This window comes from Protobothrops mucrosquamatus, unplaced genomic scaffold, assembly GCF_001527695.2.
Source record: "Protobothrops mucrosquamatus isolate PMUCROS unplaced genomic scaffold, P.Mucros_1.0 scaffold1036, whole genome shotgun sequence".
NCBI lineage: Eukaryota > Metazoa > Chordata > Lepidosauria > Squamata > Viperidae > Protobothrops > Protobothrops mucrosquamatus.
In genome coordinates, this window is record NW_015387268.1 from 251,464 (window position 1) to 267,474 (window position 16,011).

At 50.4% G+C, this 16,011-nt stretch overlaps 1 protein-coding gene across 1 annotated transcript in view; it reads left to right on the forward strand.

Moving 5' to 3' along the window:
- The window catches only part of SARDH (sarcosine dehydrogenase), an 82,818-nt gene extending 71,467 nt beyond the window's left edge, over positions 1 to 11,351 (forward strand). The window contains exons 17-22 of the mRNA XM_015819974.2: positions 376 to 523; positions 2,002 to 2,095; positions 5,628 to 5,790; positions 7,050 to 7,218; positions 8,817 to 8,952; positions 10,883 to 11,351. Of these exons, the coding sequence (XP_015675460.2) occupies positions 376 to 523; positions 2,002 to 2,095; positions 5,628 to 5,790; positions 7,050 to 7,218; positions 8,817 to 8,952; positions 10,883 to 11,008 (836 nt within the window). The 3' untranslated portion in view covers positions 11,009 to 11,351. The remainder of the gene's footprint in view (positions 1 to 375; positions 524 to 2,001; positions 2,096 to 5,627; positions 5,791 to 7,049; positions 7,219 to 8,816; positions 8,953 to 10,882) is intronic.
- Positions 11,352 to 16,011: the final 4,660 nt, after the last annotated feature.

Genomic DNA, 16,011 nt, shown 5'->3' on the forward strand with positions numbered 1-16,011 from the left:
CTTTATTTATAATGTCATTAAATGCAAAATTTGGATTGTCTGGTCCCAGGAAAGGGCTTGTTATACTTTTGGCGGGGATTCAGCTCTGCTTTTGGGGTCTCAGGACACTTGGAGGCAGCAGAGGGTCTGCCTGGCCCTCAATCTAAAAGTGGGCAGCCAAGATTTAAGGGTGTTGGCAGCTATCAACAGAGCATCAGTTCACTTGTAAACTGAGTCTCCTGAATTGCGGTGGGGATGAATTCAGCCAATCAGTCCATCCATCAGCCATGCCTGCAGGGCTCTGTGAGCCACCCTTTCCCTTTGGCTAGCTGGCACCACAACCCACAGCTTCAGGGGAGCTGCTGCACTTGCCAACTTGACTCTCGTCCTTTTTAGGGGATGGCTATTACCTGGCTATTGGGGGCGCTGCTGCCCAGTACAACTGGTCACACATCAGGACGGTGCTGCAGGAGAAGCACTTTCAGTGCCAGTTGATCGACCAGTCGGAAGAGCTGGGCATGATCAGCATTCAAGGCCCTGCCAGGTCAGTCTCAGAGTTTGATCCAATGCAGAAGTGGTGACCTTCCCCCCGCCCAAGAGCTTAGGGTTCAATCGTATCAAGGCCCAGGGTGCCAAGTCTTACCTCCTCCTCCCTGCCCACTTGGCAGAGTGCCTAGGCTGGCCATGCCAGTATGAGCAGTTGAAGGACCAAATTATTTACTAAAGAAGCCACCCAAGATAGCAGCTTTCTTCTTCTGCCAGTTGACCTCCAGTCTCCCCCAGACAGGCCCAGGTGTGGTGAGCAGGGAAGCTGGTCCAGGCCTCAGCTCCTTCCGAGTCCAGATTGGCTCTTCCTGGGCTGGTGGACTCTTTGCTTTGTGGCTTTGAAAGCTGCCCTTGAAGGGCCTCATTTGCTTGTCAACCTGGAGGGGATTTGCACAGCTGCCTCCCAGATCATGGGTGCGCAGTGCTCCTTGTGCAGAAGGGAAGAGCCTGATGTACTCACCAACCTCCCAGGCTTGTGTCTTTGCACGTGGGAGGCTGGGGTATCTGAGCCCAGGGAACACAAGCACAGGTCAGGCCTACAGCAAATCACCAGCTGCTCTTCCTGGCCAGTTCATAATATCAAATATTTTGCTTTCACAGCCATCTTAAACTTATGTAGAATGTCAACATATCCCCAAGAAAATCATAGCTCACAGTCTATCCATGTTCATCTTGTGCTGTTTGCTACACATTTATTAGAAGTGTGGGAGGCTTTGAAATGTAATGTGTGATTGTCAAATCAGCTATCCACCCCAAACTGTAGATATTCTGGGCATATTTTGTTGGGGTGGGGGTGGAGAAGGAGAGCTGAGATTTTTAGGAATCTGCCCAAAGCTGGAACGTTCAGCCTAAGACGTTCCTCCTAAGGCCAACCTCCTAAGGCCAACCAAGTCATTTTCACTTAAAAATAAATAAATAAGAAAGATGTTAGTCATTAGATTGCCTGCATGTATGAAGGCTAAAAGGACGCGATTTCAAAGGCAAATATTGAAAGACCTTATGCAGTTGGGGTACATGACTTGTCCAGCTTGAAATTAAGGTTTCTTGATACAAAATCAGGATCCAGAATATTCTGTTTTCAGACGCTTGTGCTTTTGTCTGTGCCCAATCTGTTATAAAATTGGTTAGCGATTTAACCTTCTACCAAACCTGAAGCGGGGTGAGAGGACCAAGCTCCTTATGCTTAAACCTGCAGGCCCAGGTCTGAGGGCTGTGGCTGGGGTTCCGTGGCGTGTGCATTGTCTGTGGCTGGCTGAGCTGAGCTGACCCAACGCTTGGCGGGACTAAGGTGGCTGCGGGTGCTGGCGCCGTAGCTGCCTTGGCAACAGGGGCTCTTGGTGCGCTGGCCAAGGGGGGGGGCTCTGGCATGGGACTGCTGCGATGCTCTTTGTCTCTGAGGGAGCCAGGCCCTCTTTGGAGGCTCGGGGCTGGCAGTGAGGGTGGGGCTCTTTCATCGGGATGTTCTCCTCTGTGCAGCCGGACCGTCCTGCAAGAAGTGCTTGATGTGGACCTGAGCAACGAAGCCTTCCCATTCTCCACCCATCAGCTGGCCAAGGCTGCTGGCTGCACGGTAGGGGCTTCCCAGGGCTGGGGCAGGGCCTGGGGGGAGGAGGTGCTTTCCTTGGGGCTCCTTCTGAGTGTGGGGGGGGTAGCAGGGCAGGAAAAGGTGAAAGTAAGAAAGTGCCATTTCTCTTTTCTTATCCTCTGCTGGAGGATCAAGGACATTGCAAAACCTGGACTCCTTTTGCTGGACTTTGGCCTGTGAGGGACGAGGGAAGGAGCTGCCTTTGCTCCCAAGGAGGCAGGTCAGGAAAGGAACGAAATAAGGGACCTGCTTCTCCTCTACTAACAGGCGCAAGTCAGGACTGCCATTAAGTCACACGCCCCAAAGGAATAAAAACCAGAGTAAAATCACTGCTTGGCAGGAGCAGTGGAAAAGTACAGGAATAAGTGTGTGTGTGTGTGTGTGTGTGTGTGTGTGTGTGTGTGTGTGTGTGTGTAATTCAATGCAAGGGTAGGAATGAAGCTGCTGCCACCCCAACCTCCTCTGAGGTTTCCGGCTGCCGCCCACTCACTCTTCTTGGCAAAAGGTTTCAGGGTGGGCAAGAGGTGGAGGAGGCCAGTCTCCGTGGTGGTTAACCCTCATGGGACACTGCGGCAGGTCAGCTGAGATGTGGCCATTGGTCTTGCAATTGACCATGCCCCAGCTGGGGTTCAGCAGCCCAAATGCTGGTGTGCAGAAGATGGGAAGCTCACCCGGGGTGGGGGAAGATGCAGAGACCCCAAAAAGCCAGAGGCAGTCCAGGGTAAGAAGCAGAATGAGAGCAGAGACCTCGGGGAAGTTGGTGGCCAGGAGAGGGGGAAGGGCGGGTGGAGCTGGTCTTGGAGGACCCCTGTCCCTTCAGGGCAAGTGGCTGAAGCAGAGAGGCCATGTCGGTCTGTCAGGCTTCCAGAAAAGGAGGCCCCATCAGCTTCCTCAAGTAGAGTAGAAAAGGCCAGACAGATCCTTAGAAGAAAAGCAGATTCACCATTCTCTGGAGGGGGGGGGAGGGGGAACGCACTCTGCATGCTGAAGTCCTCCAGAAAGCCAAAGGAAGCTGAGGATCATCAGGATGAATCAGAGCAGACCAGAAAAGAAGAGAGAAGAGCCGAGAGAGACAGGATCCGGCCACCACTCTGCTCCCCCTCTTAGGCCCTGCCCAAAATGCTGTTTATTGCTGCCATTCAGAAAGGGGAGATCAGAGCTTTGGGGGGTTTCTGGTGGGTCCCAAAGCCCTTTCCTTAGCTTCTTAGGTGTCTAAGTATTGCGTTTTCCTGCTTTGTGGATTGGTGTGGATGTTCCTGGCTGGGATGAAACGCTGCCTGGCGCTCACTTCAGTTGGTACCATCTGCAAGCCAAAAAGGCAGAGCTGCTCCCTGCTGGGAGGTGTGTTGCACAGTGGTGGTTCTGGATCGGTACAGCAGGGCCCTTAGAAGGACATTTATGGGGAAGGAGGCCTGGGAGGGAGGCAGGTTGCAGGGCCTTGAGTGACTCAGGACCAGAAGCTGGGGCAGACCTATGGCATGGACCACTGAAATGTTTGTGCATCAGGAGCGAGAGCAGCTGAGATGGTCAGGGCAGATGTTCTGTCTAAAGGTGCTCCTGGCACCCAGGGGGTAACTCTTGATGAGCCCTCCCAGACTTCATCTTTCTTCCTTCAGAGGGAAGCACCTCCCCTGAGGTGGGGGGAAGGTCTCAGTTCAGGAAGCCCTTGCCAACAAGGCCTCCATCTTGCCATGTTCTGTTTATTGTCTCTCATTGGCCCAACATGGTTCAGACTATCATTCAGGTTGGAGGTGAAGCAGAAGTCTTGTTTCTCTTGCATCTCCTGAAGGTTGACAGGAGTCTCCAGGTGAAATGGGGACTCTGTGGGGCTCTGTGAAACGTACAGGTAATTCTGTCAGGAGTGAGCCATCCTGTCCGTTGATGAATATCTGGACCCTGCCCACTTGGCTGCGACATGGCATGTGTGGCCCCTGGTTGAAAACAAGGTTTATTAACCCCTTATTGAAGGCAATTAAAGGAGGGCTTATTTTTGAGCCTGCCAAACAGGTCACACACGGTTGGGCAACCCTGCCTGCCTTCTGTTGGCTTCCGAGCATCAGCAGAGGGGCCCAATCAGGAGTGGGGCTGCTGGGAGCCAGTCCTTCTGGGATGCTGGAGCTTCTGGGAGACCAAGGACTGACCCACAGCAGCTGATGCTGGGTGGGAGAGAAGACCCCCTGAGAATTGCCAGGGTGACAGGAAGTCGAGCCGTCCCAGGAGTCTGCAGAAGAAGATTCTGGAGCTTTTAAAAGATTTCTTTCCTGGGTGGGTGACGTTCATGCCGCCCCTTCTCTGCCAGTGGTCTGGAAGGCAAATGATTCCCCTCCCCCACCAAAGGCTCTGGAAAATGAGCCTCCGCCTCTTTTATTTCTGCTGGGGATGGGTGGGGAGGGGTCTGGGTTTTCAGGGGATGGATGGATGGGGGTGTGTGTGTCTGTTTAAAACAGGCTGGGAGAGCCCCGTCGGTCTCCTACAGCTGAACTAGGCAATGAGGCCAAAGGCAAAAAGAGTCTGGGGTGTTAGGACTGTGTTGGAGAATGGAATTTGGTTTGGCCAAGCCAGGACCGGCACAGCCAGGGTGAGGGGTCTTCTCTCGTTTGGTCACTTCTCAGAGTGCTCTGCCATCTTGTGGGCACTGGGTTGGGCATTAGGGGTGAGGGGTTTCTCTGAAGCTGTACAGCCCAGGGACCCTGGAGGCCTCATTTCAGAGGCTAAGCTCAGGGTATCCCAGGGTCTCTCCCATGCAGTGTCTTTGCTGATGTTATAACAGGGAATGTGGTGTGTGTGGGGGGGGGGAGGGAATGGCCTGAAATGGCTGTGGCTGAGAGTGGCTAAGAGGCTTCCTCCCTTCCCAGCTTGGCTCTCCAGAGTTGTTCCTGGAAGAGGCTCCCGAGGCAGCCAGGGAGGGGAAGGAGGACAGGTGTTCAGGGTTTATTTTGGGCTTCTGACAATGGAGGCAGGTGCGGCGGCTGTCACCCTCCCAGCAGCATTGACAAGAGAGCTGGGGGTGCTGAGTGCCTTGTGCAAGAAGCTGCTTTCAGCCCTTCCCAGGGAAAAAGGATGGGGCCGGCACAGCCCAGAGCAAGCCCAGGCCATGGCTGGGGCAACTCCCAGAAGGGCCTTCCGAGCCCCCCCCCCGCTCCTCCCCCTCCCCTCCGAATTTGCCTGGAGCAGCCCCAGTCCTGTCAGAGAGCAGAGCAGACAGAACCCATCCTCTGGGGACGGTTGGCCTAAGGTTTCCCCTCTTTGCCCCCCCCCCCCGCTAGCAAGCCTGGACTAAGACACCAAACACTTTGCCCAAGATGCCGAGGGGACTCATTCTGAGCAGAGCTGAGCAGCTCTCTGCAAGCGAGGGGGGGGGGCTGGCTCGCTTTGAAGAAAGGGGGAAAGGGGAAGAATGGAGTTTCTTTGCTATGGATAAATCAGGTTTCTCAAAGTGGTGGCAGGAGGCAGTTTGCCCGAGGCTCCGCCTGCTGCCCTCCCCTGACCGCCTCTTCCCCCGTCCGTCCGTCGGCAGGTGCGGGCCATGAGGCTGTCCTTCGTGGGCGAGATGGGCTGGGAGCTACACGTGCCCCGGGAGCATTGCCTGAAAGTCTACCGGGCTGTCATGGAAGCCGGGGCCAAGCACGGCATTGCAAACGCCGGATACAGGGCCATCGACTCCCTCAGCATCGAGAAAGGTTTGGGGGGAAACTTCAGGATTGCCTCCCCCCATGAGGGTCCCTGTGCATGCAAAGAGCAGTGGGGCCCAGGCTCTCAAAGGGGTGCAGACTGCCTGCCTTCCCCATTGCTGTCCAGGAACCCCACCCGCCCCGCCCCACATGCTTGGGGCAGAGTCGGTTCTCTCCCAGCAGCCTTTTTAGGTCCAGTGAGGGAACCGGAGTGAGGAAGATGAGCCCCTGCCCAGCTGCTTGCTTCGGTAGCCTTGCTCCTTGGAGAGCTCTCTTCTAGCCTTGATGGTACACAAAAAGTGGCCCCAGCGAGACCCGCGAGTTAGTTTGTGGCTTTGGGCCAGTCAGAGGCTGTGCGTGGAGGCAGCCTCGGTCTGGCAGAAAAAAGGTGCCGGCAGGCCAGGTTAGGCGGAAGTGGGGGAAAGTCTCTTTATGGAGAGCGGGCAGATCAAACCTTTTAAAGTTTCAGCTATTTTAATTTTTAGACAATATTAAAGTTCTGCTTGCATTTCTCTCTCCTGCCTGTATATTTCCTAATTGTGCTTTCCTCACAGGTCTGAGTTCTGCTTCCTTCGGGTCCACTAAGCTGTCTTAATAAATCCATTCCAACTGGACCCCAAATCCCAGCAGTCTGCAATTAGGCTAGCAATTAGCAATGCAAGAAAAAGGATCAGAAAAAACTGCCCACATTGCTGATTTAATTTGTTGTCATGGTTTTGTTCCATTAATAGAAGAGAGAGCAAGGGAGACACTTCAGGCAAGCTGTCTGGCTTCCTTTCACTTCGCAGCCTAATTGTAGAGCTTCCTTCCTTCCTTCCTTCCTTCCTTCCTTCCTTCCTCCCTCCCTCCCTCTTTTCCTTCCTTTCTTCCAACTGCCAAGGCTTTCAGCAAATAGTATTATTTTCTGTGAACGGGTGGGGAGGGGAGTCAAGAATTCAGAGCCCCCAGCTCCATTTGCAAGGGCCCCCTCCTCCTTTGGCTCTTTTCTGCCTGCTGCTCTTTTAGCCAAGTCAAGGGGGCTGGGGAGGAGGCCTAGACGCTTTGGTTGAGTTTGGGGCCAAAAGTCCTCTTTGCCCAGGGGCCTGGGTGGGGCACGTGATGAGCTCTGCGGCTGGGGACTCCTGAGTAGTTACCCCCCCTCGATTTGTTTCCTTTGAGCTGTCCCCAAAAGTACCCCGATGAATCCTGATATTTGCCTCGGGACTCCCCAGGTGGGCAGTGGGTATTTTGGGTCCCTCTCAGAACGGAGCCTCTCTTGGGCCCCCCAGGTTATCGGCACTGGCACGCAGATCTCCGCTCGGACGACAGTCCCCTGGAAGCTGGCCTGGCCTTCACCTGCAAGCTGAAGTCGGACGTGGCTTTCCTGGGACGGGAGGCAGTTGAGGCCCAGAGAGGCGCCGGTCTCGTCCGCCGCCTGGCCTGCTTCACCATCGACGCGTGAGTAGCTGGTGGCAGGCATGGTCGCCACCCCCAGTCTGTCCAGGGAGAGAAGAGCCCCTCTCTGGAGGATTTCAAAACTTGACACTCAGAGGTCCCTGATCTTTCATAATGGATTTTATTTAAAGTTTGCTGAGCTGTAGCATTTATCTGATAATGTTCACTGCTGACTCTGCAGTACGATTCACACCCCCTTCTAGAATCCTGGGGTTGGAAGCACCTTGGAGGTCTTCTAGTCCCACCCGGACAATAGGCAAGTCTATCCCATCTGTCCTGAAGATGTTCAGGTTCAAGTAAGGTTAAAATTATCCTGAAAATTAGAAGAATTGGATCAGGTAATGTATTTCTAGGTCATGAGCAAGCATTGGCTGCAGCGGCTAAAATGGCAACCAGTTTTGTGTGGCAGTGGTTCACTTTCGCTCTGCTCTGGTTAGATGCCATCTGGAATTGGTGTCATGTTCTGGGAATAGACTTTTAAAAGTCCTGGAGAAGCTTGAGTGGACTCAGAGTGGAGCTGCAGGTAGTCCTTGACTTAGTGCAATCACAATTGGGAGTGGAGTTTCTGCTGCTGAGCAATGTGATTGCAAAGCCAGGCGTCACATGACTGCATTGCTTAGCGATGGCAATCCTGGCACTCCCCATTGCCATCGTGATGCAAATTTTGCCAAGGACCCACCCGAAGCCGAGCCCCTCTGGGCTGGTCCCTCCCCATCCTGAGCCCCAGTAAAGGGCTGCCCTTTTGGCCGCCTGCACCTGCCTTGATCAGCACGACTCGGGGTTGCTTGCCCCACCATGAAGAGGCCCCAACCCAGTCCCAGCCGTGGTTGCCTTCATCACTCTACACTCCACCCCAGGCTTTGCACCCTAGCTGACTTTGGCTGCCGCCTTGCTCCTGCTGCTGACCAGGCGTGTCCAGCCTGGTTGCTGGGCTTGGCTTCGTCATGCCAAAGAAACAGACTTTGGGGTCTTTGTTTTCCCTGTGCAAAGCCCAGCCTGGCCCAGCATGCCTGGTCAGCAGTGGGAGCAAGAAGAAGGGGAAAGTCATCTGGGTGGTAGAGCGCAGGGTGCGGGGGATGTTGAGGCACTAACAAATGCTGACTGTATGACAACAGGAGCTGCGCGGCAGCTGTCACTTTGGGGCCAGGTCATTCATTCAGTTGAGAATACCGTACCAGAATATTAATCGGTTTTCTTGAAAAAAGAATCTTGCAGAACAGGAGGCTGGTGTGAAAGCAGTCTGTAAGTATCTAAAAGACTCTTACCTGCCTCGTTCTCAGTTGAAGCCAAAGGCAGGAAAAGACCCATAGGCTGAAACTGAAGCAAAGCTGAAGGTTAGAAGGCAGACTGTGACCCTTCGGCCCATGGGGAAAGGCCTCACTTTGTCTGAAACGCCAGTGGAGACTCCTTTCCATGGGGCTGTCCCAGCTGCGTTGGGCATTGCTGTCGCCCAAAAGAGCCAGTAAGACTGGGACAGTCTATGCTAAATTCAGACTGGCTTCCCAGTCTGACCAGTTCCAGCATTTGCAGTGATGTGGTCCATGATGTGGTGCAGCCTCTCCTTGGCCTCTCTTGAAGCAGCGGCTCCCTCTGTGTTGCAGGAAAGTCCCCCTCTTTGGCCTGGAGGCCATTTGGCGCAATGGCCGGGTTGTGGGGCACATCCGAAGGGCGGACTTTGGACACACCATCAACAAAACGATTGCCTACGGCTACATCCGAGATCCCGATGGAGGGCTGGTGAGTAGCACGACCCTCATTTGGTTCTGGGGGGGCGCTGCGCAGGGGCCACCCCCAAGGCTGCTGTAGGTGCAGTCCTGCTGATGGCTCCTTTCTTGATCTGGATTGGCAAAGATGAACTGCTGAGGAAAAGAGGGTTGGACCTTTCGCATTTCCTTTGCCTAGATAAGGCAACAGGTAATGCCGCCATTGGCAGAGTCCAAACACCCCCCAGCAAGAATCCAGAGGTTCTCCCAGAGAGCTCGGACTGGGCTCTGTCCAGGGGATGACAGTGGTCTCAATCCAGTTTGGCCCATGTGGACAGCAGTGTCCTGCTTCCGTGTGCCCACCCTTGACCCTCTGAGGGAGAGAGTAGCAGCTGGTCTGTCTGTGCAAACCAGACCTGATCACCAGGCTGCCCCAAGGAAGGGCCCTTCGCCTGCATTCTGCTTTTGGGGTAATCCCAGTTTTAGGTATGGTTTGCCCTGCTGTGGTGGGTGTTTTAACCTAAGCCCATGTGGCTCTTTGGATGTCCATCGCTCTCCCTGGTCCCATCTGAAAGGAGAGCCAGCAAGATGTAGATGGCAGCGTCAGGGCCTCAGACCCTCCGTGGACTGGAACGTACTTCCACCTTGTCAGCTGGGCGCTCTCTCTCCCCCCTCAGACTCCTGCAAGGGCATACCTAGCGCTTGCTGAAGCTCCTCCAGGGTCTCTCTGCATGCTTAGAAGCCCCTCAAAAGACACTGGGGCCCCTTCCCAGGAAAGAGCCAGCTCTGATTCTGGGCATGATGCCTCCCCCCCCCACCAACCCCGTTTGCAATTTGCAATGCCCCTGTTTGCAACTGGCTGTTTTGAAAGTGAGACCCCTGCAGTTGAGCAAATCCCTCAAAAGCCCCCACCCCACCCCTGTTGAGGCCAAATCCCTTAAGTTCAGTAACGGGCTCATTGATGTGCAGTCGAAAGATTGCCATAGGATTTAAGGCAGCTTCGTGAGGCCCAGGTCCTGAATGCCCTGGCAGCTAATCTGGAAGCTGTCTCCTCCTCTGTTGGGTTTCTAAGCAGCAGCCTCCAAACTCCCCCCTCCTCCGATTTCTGATACCCCACAAAACTCACCCTGACAATGATCTGCCAGGAGGGGTCCTGCCCCCACAGACCTATTCAAGTATCTGCTCAGGCGATGCTAAACCCCAATTAAAGCTGTCATAAGTGGCACCGTGCTGGGGCCGTTTGTTCAGAAAGCAGTGCTCCCCCCCCACAGCAACCATGGTGCTTTTCTGCCTCCCCCAGGAGCTCCAGTGGGCCCGGTAGAAACACAAAGTCCACCCAGCGGAGTTATGTGTGTGGGTTGCCACTTGCACTAATTGCAGTCGTGGAACAATGAGGAGATGGGGGGGGGGGCTTCAGGAAGGCTGCTGAATATTTACGGGAGCTGTTGGGAGGGAGACTCTGAGAGGGGAGGAGGAGAGAACAGCCAAGCAGACTTTGGGGTGAGGAGATGGCTTGGACTTTGGGGCCTCTTTGGAGCCAGCAGAAGAATCTGGGGTAGAGCAGCGCCCCCCTCGTGGGTCTCCTGGGAAAGAAGACGAAGCCCCCCAAGTAGACAACCCTTGTTTTGGCTGTCTCACCTTTCTACCTCATACAGGAAATATACAATCTGCAATTGGAATAAATAATATGACATTGTCACAGCTCTTTTTTTTAAGCATTTTTCTTTGACATAAAACATTCAGAGTTTGTAAGAGACAGAATTTTGCCTGTAGGATCATTCCTTCCCCCCCCCTTTTTTTCCCTCCATTGTTCCTGCAGGATGGCTTTCTCGGTGGAATAATTTAGTAGCTAGATGCCTTTTAAGCAAGGTGTGATAGAGGCGGGGAGGAATTCTTTCTCTTTTCTCACAGAAGTAGGAGAGAAGCAAGAGTGACAGGCCAGGTTTGCTTTGTTTCCCCCTCAGGTCTCCCCCGAGTTTATAAAAAGTGGCAACTACATTTTGGAGAGGATGGGAGTTCCTTTTCCAGCCAAAGTCCACACCAAATCGCCTTTTGATCCAGAGAACAAGAGAGTCAAGGGGATCTACTGAATTTGTTGAACATGGACCCAGCTCACTGGCAGGAGGGGACAATTAAATGAAATGGAACATGGACAGTTCAAGGGAATCTTCATGGTTCAACAGACTCCATGCCCACCTCAAGAAAAGTCCTGAGGCTGAGTGGTGAGAAAAGTGAATTTCCTCCTTTGGACACTTAACCAGGCCCAGCTCAGGATGGCCAGCGGTGTTTTTCCAGCAGGCTCCCGAAGATGGAGGCTTTTTTTTAACCAGCTTGAAGGTCACCTCACTCATTGATTCTATAGACAGCCTGGTTTAACTAGTATCCCTTTCAGATTTTCCCCATTTTTGGTCGGTTGGTCTTTCTGACATAATTATAATAAAAAGGACGATTGTATCCCATTTTTAATTTAGAAATTGATTGTTAGCATCTAGCTTTAAATAAAATAAATATTTCCCATGATAATATGGTTTTTTTTTTACTGATTATATTGCATCTTATCAAAGGTAAGTTTTCTTTTCAGTCCAGCTCACATGTCCACTTCATGGTAGGTTCCTCGACAAGATGACATGGATTGTTGTTACCTCTTTGGTATTTCCTGGGATCCTCCTCTCTAGTGCCTGTACCTGTCCCAGCCAGGAGAAGGTCAGCCAAACATCCTTCAAGATCTCCCCAAAGCTTCTGACAGGCAGGCAGGCAGGCAGGATATTTTTGCCGATCTGAACCTTTTCCAAACTCCACCCATAATTTATCCGCTATGAATGTTTCAGTACTACTTTCCCTGAGGGTAAAGGCATTTTATGGGCCAGACCCTCAAAACACAGCAGACAAACCTGCTTTTCCATTCAGATTCTTGCTCTTCCGCCTTGCCTTATGTCTCAGGGTGGGAGTGTTCTTTGGGCCAACCTTAGCCCAGCTAATTCCAGGGGCAAAAAGGAAGGCTGGTGTGGAAGCAGCACATGTTGTAAACAGGAAGGGGACTTGGGTGGCAGGAGCAGAGGAGGGGTCATGACGGGAAACTGTTGAGCTTCAGTTTTTCTCAATCAAAAATGTCTTTAAAAAGGATAAGTTTTTAAAGAGGTTAAAAAAAAGTTAAATTGGGAAAATTGATTTGTCCAAAACATTCTGATTATTAAGAAAATTATTTTTTTTAAATTAAATTAAAAAGCAGACACCTGAAAAGAATAAAAAACAAAGTGCGGGAAGTCATAATATAGGAAGGATAGACATAATCTAGAAATAATAATAAGATACACTAAAACTCAAACATGCATCAGGATAATTGGTTGTTAAACAACAAAATCATCATCTTTATTCTACATAATGGAAAAACTCCTGATAGCTGGAACGAGGCTAATATAACATTAATACCTGAAAAGGTACACAAAAATTTGACTTTTCCAGAAATAATAATAATGTAAATGAGCTGCTTAGGTGCAGAGAAGTTAAAAATTAAAGGACTTTAACATATTAGCAGGTTTCAAGATTAATAATCAGAAGACAAAAAAATTAAAAAATATGAAACTGGAAGATCAAATAGAATTGATGCAGAAAACTGGTTTTAAGATTGAGAACAAAGTAAAATACTTGGGTGTTACTATCACAAATATGAACTATGTATTTTAAAATAATTGTGTTAAGACATGGACTGAAATTAAAAATGGGAAAGATGGGAAAAAATAAAATTGTCACTGTTGGGGAGAATTTCAGTGATAAAAATGAATGTTTTCCCTAAACCGATGCTTTTGTTTCAAACGGTCATGTCATGGCTGACTCATTATGCACCCCTGCTTGCAACCAGACAACAGAAACAGGGAGACAGGAGTATTGGAATGCAAGGGAACTTGGGAGAGGACTGAGGAATGCAAGGGAGCTGATGCATCCTGGGACAGTCCCATGGTCAAACACTGGGAAAACTCTAAGGTGCTTAGAATGTTCCCAAAACAAAATGAATGCAATTGATTGGTGGACAATGAACTGTGGGGAGGTCCAGGGAAAAATGGGGATTTTACCTATGCTGGTTTTCGCAAGAAAACTTTAGAAAAGAACTCTCTGATAAATTGAAAGACAAAAAGGACAAGTATAGAAAGTGGAAAGAGGGGCACATAACTAAATCAGAATATCAACAAATACCCTGAGCCTGCACAGATGAAGTGAGGAAAGCTAAGGCTCATAATGAACTAAGGCTTGCGACCAAAGTCAAAAATAACAATGTTTCAACATGTAAAAAACAAGAAAAAAGAGAAGGAAATGATTGATCCATTAGTGGGTGAAAGTGGGAAGAAGGTGACAAGCAATAGGGAGAAAGCATTTTTGCATCTGTCTTTACACAAAGGGAAAAAACAGACCAACCTATCAAAAATAGTGCCATAAAAAACAGTATAGAAACACAAGTTAAGATAGGCAAGAAAATAATAAGTGAGCTCGTCCAGCCTAGACGAGTTCAAATCACCAGGACCAGATGGATTACACCCCAAGGTTCTCAAGGAACTGGCAGATATGATCTCAGAACCACTGAACTATATTTTTCAAAGATCTTGGAGTACTGGGGAACTACCAGAGGACTGGAAAAGAGCTGATGTCGTTCCCATCTTCAAAAAAGGAAAAAAAATGGACCCAGGAAATTACAGACCTATCAGCCTGACCTCAATACCTGGGAAGATTCTGGAAAAGATAATCAAACAACGAATCAGCGAACATGTAGAGGCAAACAAAATCACTACTAAAAGCCAACATGGGTTTGTCAAAAACAGATCATGCGAGACAAACCTTATTACATTCTTTGACCAAGTGAAAAAATTAGTGGATCAGAGGAACGCTGTGTATTCTGGATCACATAGATCCATGTAACCTTGTATAACTCTATGTATCCCTATGTAACAGGTCAGGGGGAGGAGTTAGGGTCAGGGGTGGAGCTTCAAAGGGGCATCCCTGGACACTAGCCTGGGGTTAGGCCTTTGTTCTTTGGCCATCACATGCAGCCACATGGCTGGAGACTCCACAATCACCCCACCATGTGACGCTTGGGAGAAAAGGGGAAAATCTAATGTCAATTTACCTGTGGGACAATCAAATTGCAGAAACCTATTTTGGATGCACCTCTTCAAACTGTAAGTCATTGTTTAGGATTCCCAGAATAAAGCAATATTTTCTGTTTGTTCCTCTGAGTTATCTATCTGTTCCAGACTGAAAAAGAGCAAGTTTCCTGTCTAGAACAGAATAGTAAATTGACAGATGTTAATTCTCCTCTGATCTCCAGCAATAGTAAATTTATGGGGTTAATTCTCATCTGATCTGCATTTTAAAGAAGCAAGCAAAACTCTCTTGCATGTGAAAGTAACTTGAAGCGACTGAAGGTGTGATTCAGACGCATTGTCTTGTTATTTGCTGTCATCTCTGCAAGCCAAGTTTTAAAACAACAAAACTCTTGCCTGTGAAGGCTGCGTTTCTGAAATCAAGGAGCGTGGGCTGTTACACCCTCCCTTTCTCCCTGCTAGCAACTTCAAAGCTTGGAGCAATGAGAGGAGTGTTTCAGCAGACTGCCTGCAGAGCTATTTACGTTTACAAAAGAACTGTTTAAAACTACCAAGCGACTCTTCACTGCTTTAAAGATTGAACCCTGTCTCCCACCCTGACTAATGCAACAAGGATTTAAAAACTAAATGTTTAAATCAACAAAGCAACTACAGATTGCTTCTCCTTCATGAGTTTGTAACCAAACCCGCCTTCATTGTCTGCAAGCCTAGTAACCAGGTTTTCAAGGAAGAAGGCAATTAAGTAGTTAATCTCGCCATAAAACACAGCTCTGGCAAAGAGGCCAAACTCCCCCCTCCCTTTGGAATTTCAACTATGTTAATAGAAAGAAGTCATACAGAGGCCCAATAGCAGGGCAGTAGCGCCCCCTGGTGGCCAATCTGCACGTGACACCTTGAAAAANAATCCTTGCCTATTATCACAAGCTGAATACCCAGTGTTCCAGCCTGCAACTTAACGACCAGGTGGGAGTTCATGCCTCTCAGTGGCCACTGCAGGAACGTGGTAATAGGAAGAATTTGGCTGACCTCTCTTCAGACGTCCCCTAGTGGTTAAAGGAGGAGCTACACGCGAGCCTTTAATCACGCCCAGAGAAAGCCCTCAAGTGGACAAAGGGTGTACCTCGAAAGAAGATCACCCCGGTAGCTGATACGCAGATAGCGACCCCTAGTGGTCAAAAAGTGAAGTTCATCCAATTTCCTTCTAATTAGCTAGGAACCACAGGAGAACGCTCCCAGGCACCCCCACCCACAGACAGCACCTCTGAAGCTGATCTGCAAGTAGCGACCCCTAGTGGTCAAAGAGGGAAGTTCTTCAAATTCGCTTCAAAATAGCGGAGAAGAACACTGAACCTGTCCTGGCCAAGGAGAAGCGCCGCAAACAGCCACCCTTGACCTGTACACAGAAGCTGAAGCTCATGCTTCAGTAAGACCAAAGACGTCTCAGAGTCACTATGATCTGAGACAACAAAGAAAGCCAACTGAAGCCATGCATGCAAACCTGTTGGAGAAATGGCACACCGTGTACAAGCGCCATGAAAGATGCTGGGAGAGATGGCGCAAACTCCACCAAGAGCAAAAAGAGGATCTCTCCCCCGAACGTGCTCACGCACTGGAAGGAGATAAGGTAGACGCCTTCACACAATGGATGGACTTCGAACGGCAACTCAAGGACATCCAGCAGCAATTAAGAGACTCAGAAGTCGACCGCGACATGCAAAGTCTTCGGTTACTGAACGAGGAACGCAAGAAGCTTCTAGAGAACCCACAACGCCCTCCAGAATGCGAGCCTCGCCTGAGAGACAGACCGGTTGACAGGGCAGAGTCTGAACTTTCCCGCCGTTCACACGCACCGTCCCAACGGTCGCACGTGGCTCCATCCCATGCGTCTGGAAGGGCCTCATCCTTTCGCCACATATCCAGGGCACATCCCAGCGTGTCACAACAATCTCACCTCACAGGTGCCTCCCGCAATTCGAAAGCATCTTCTCGCCACAGCCGAA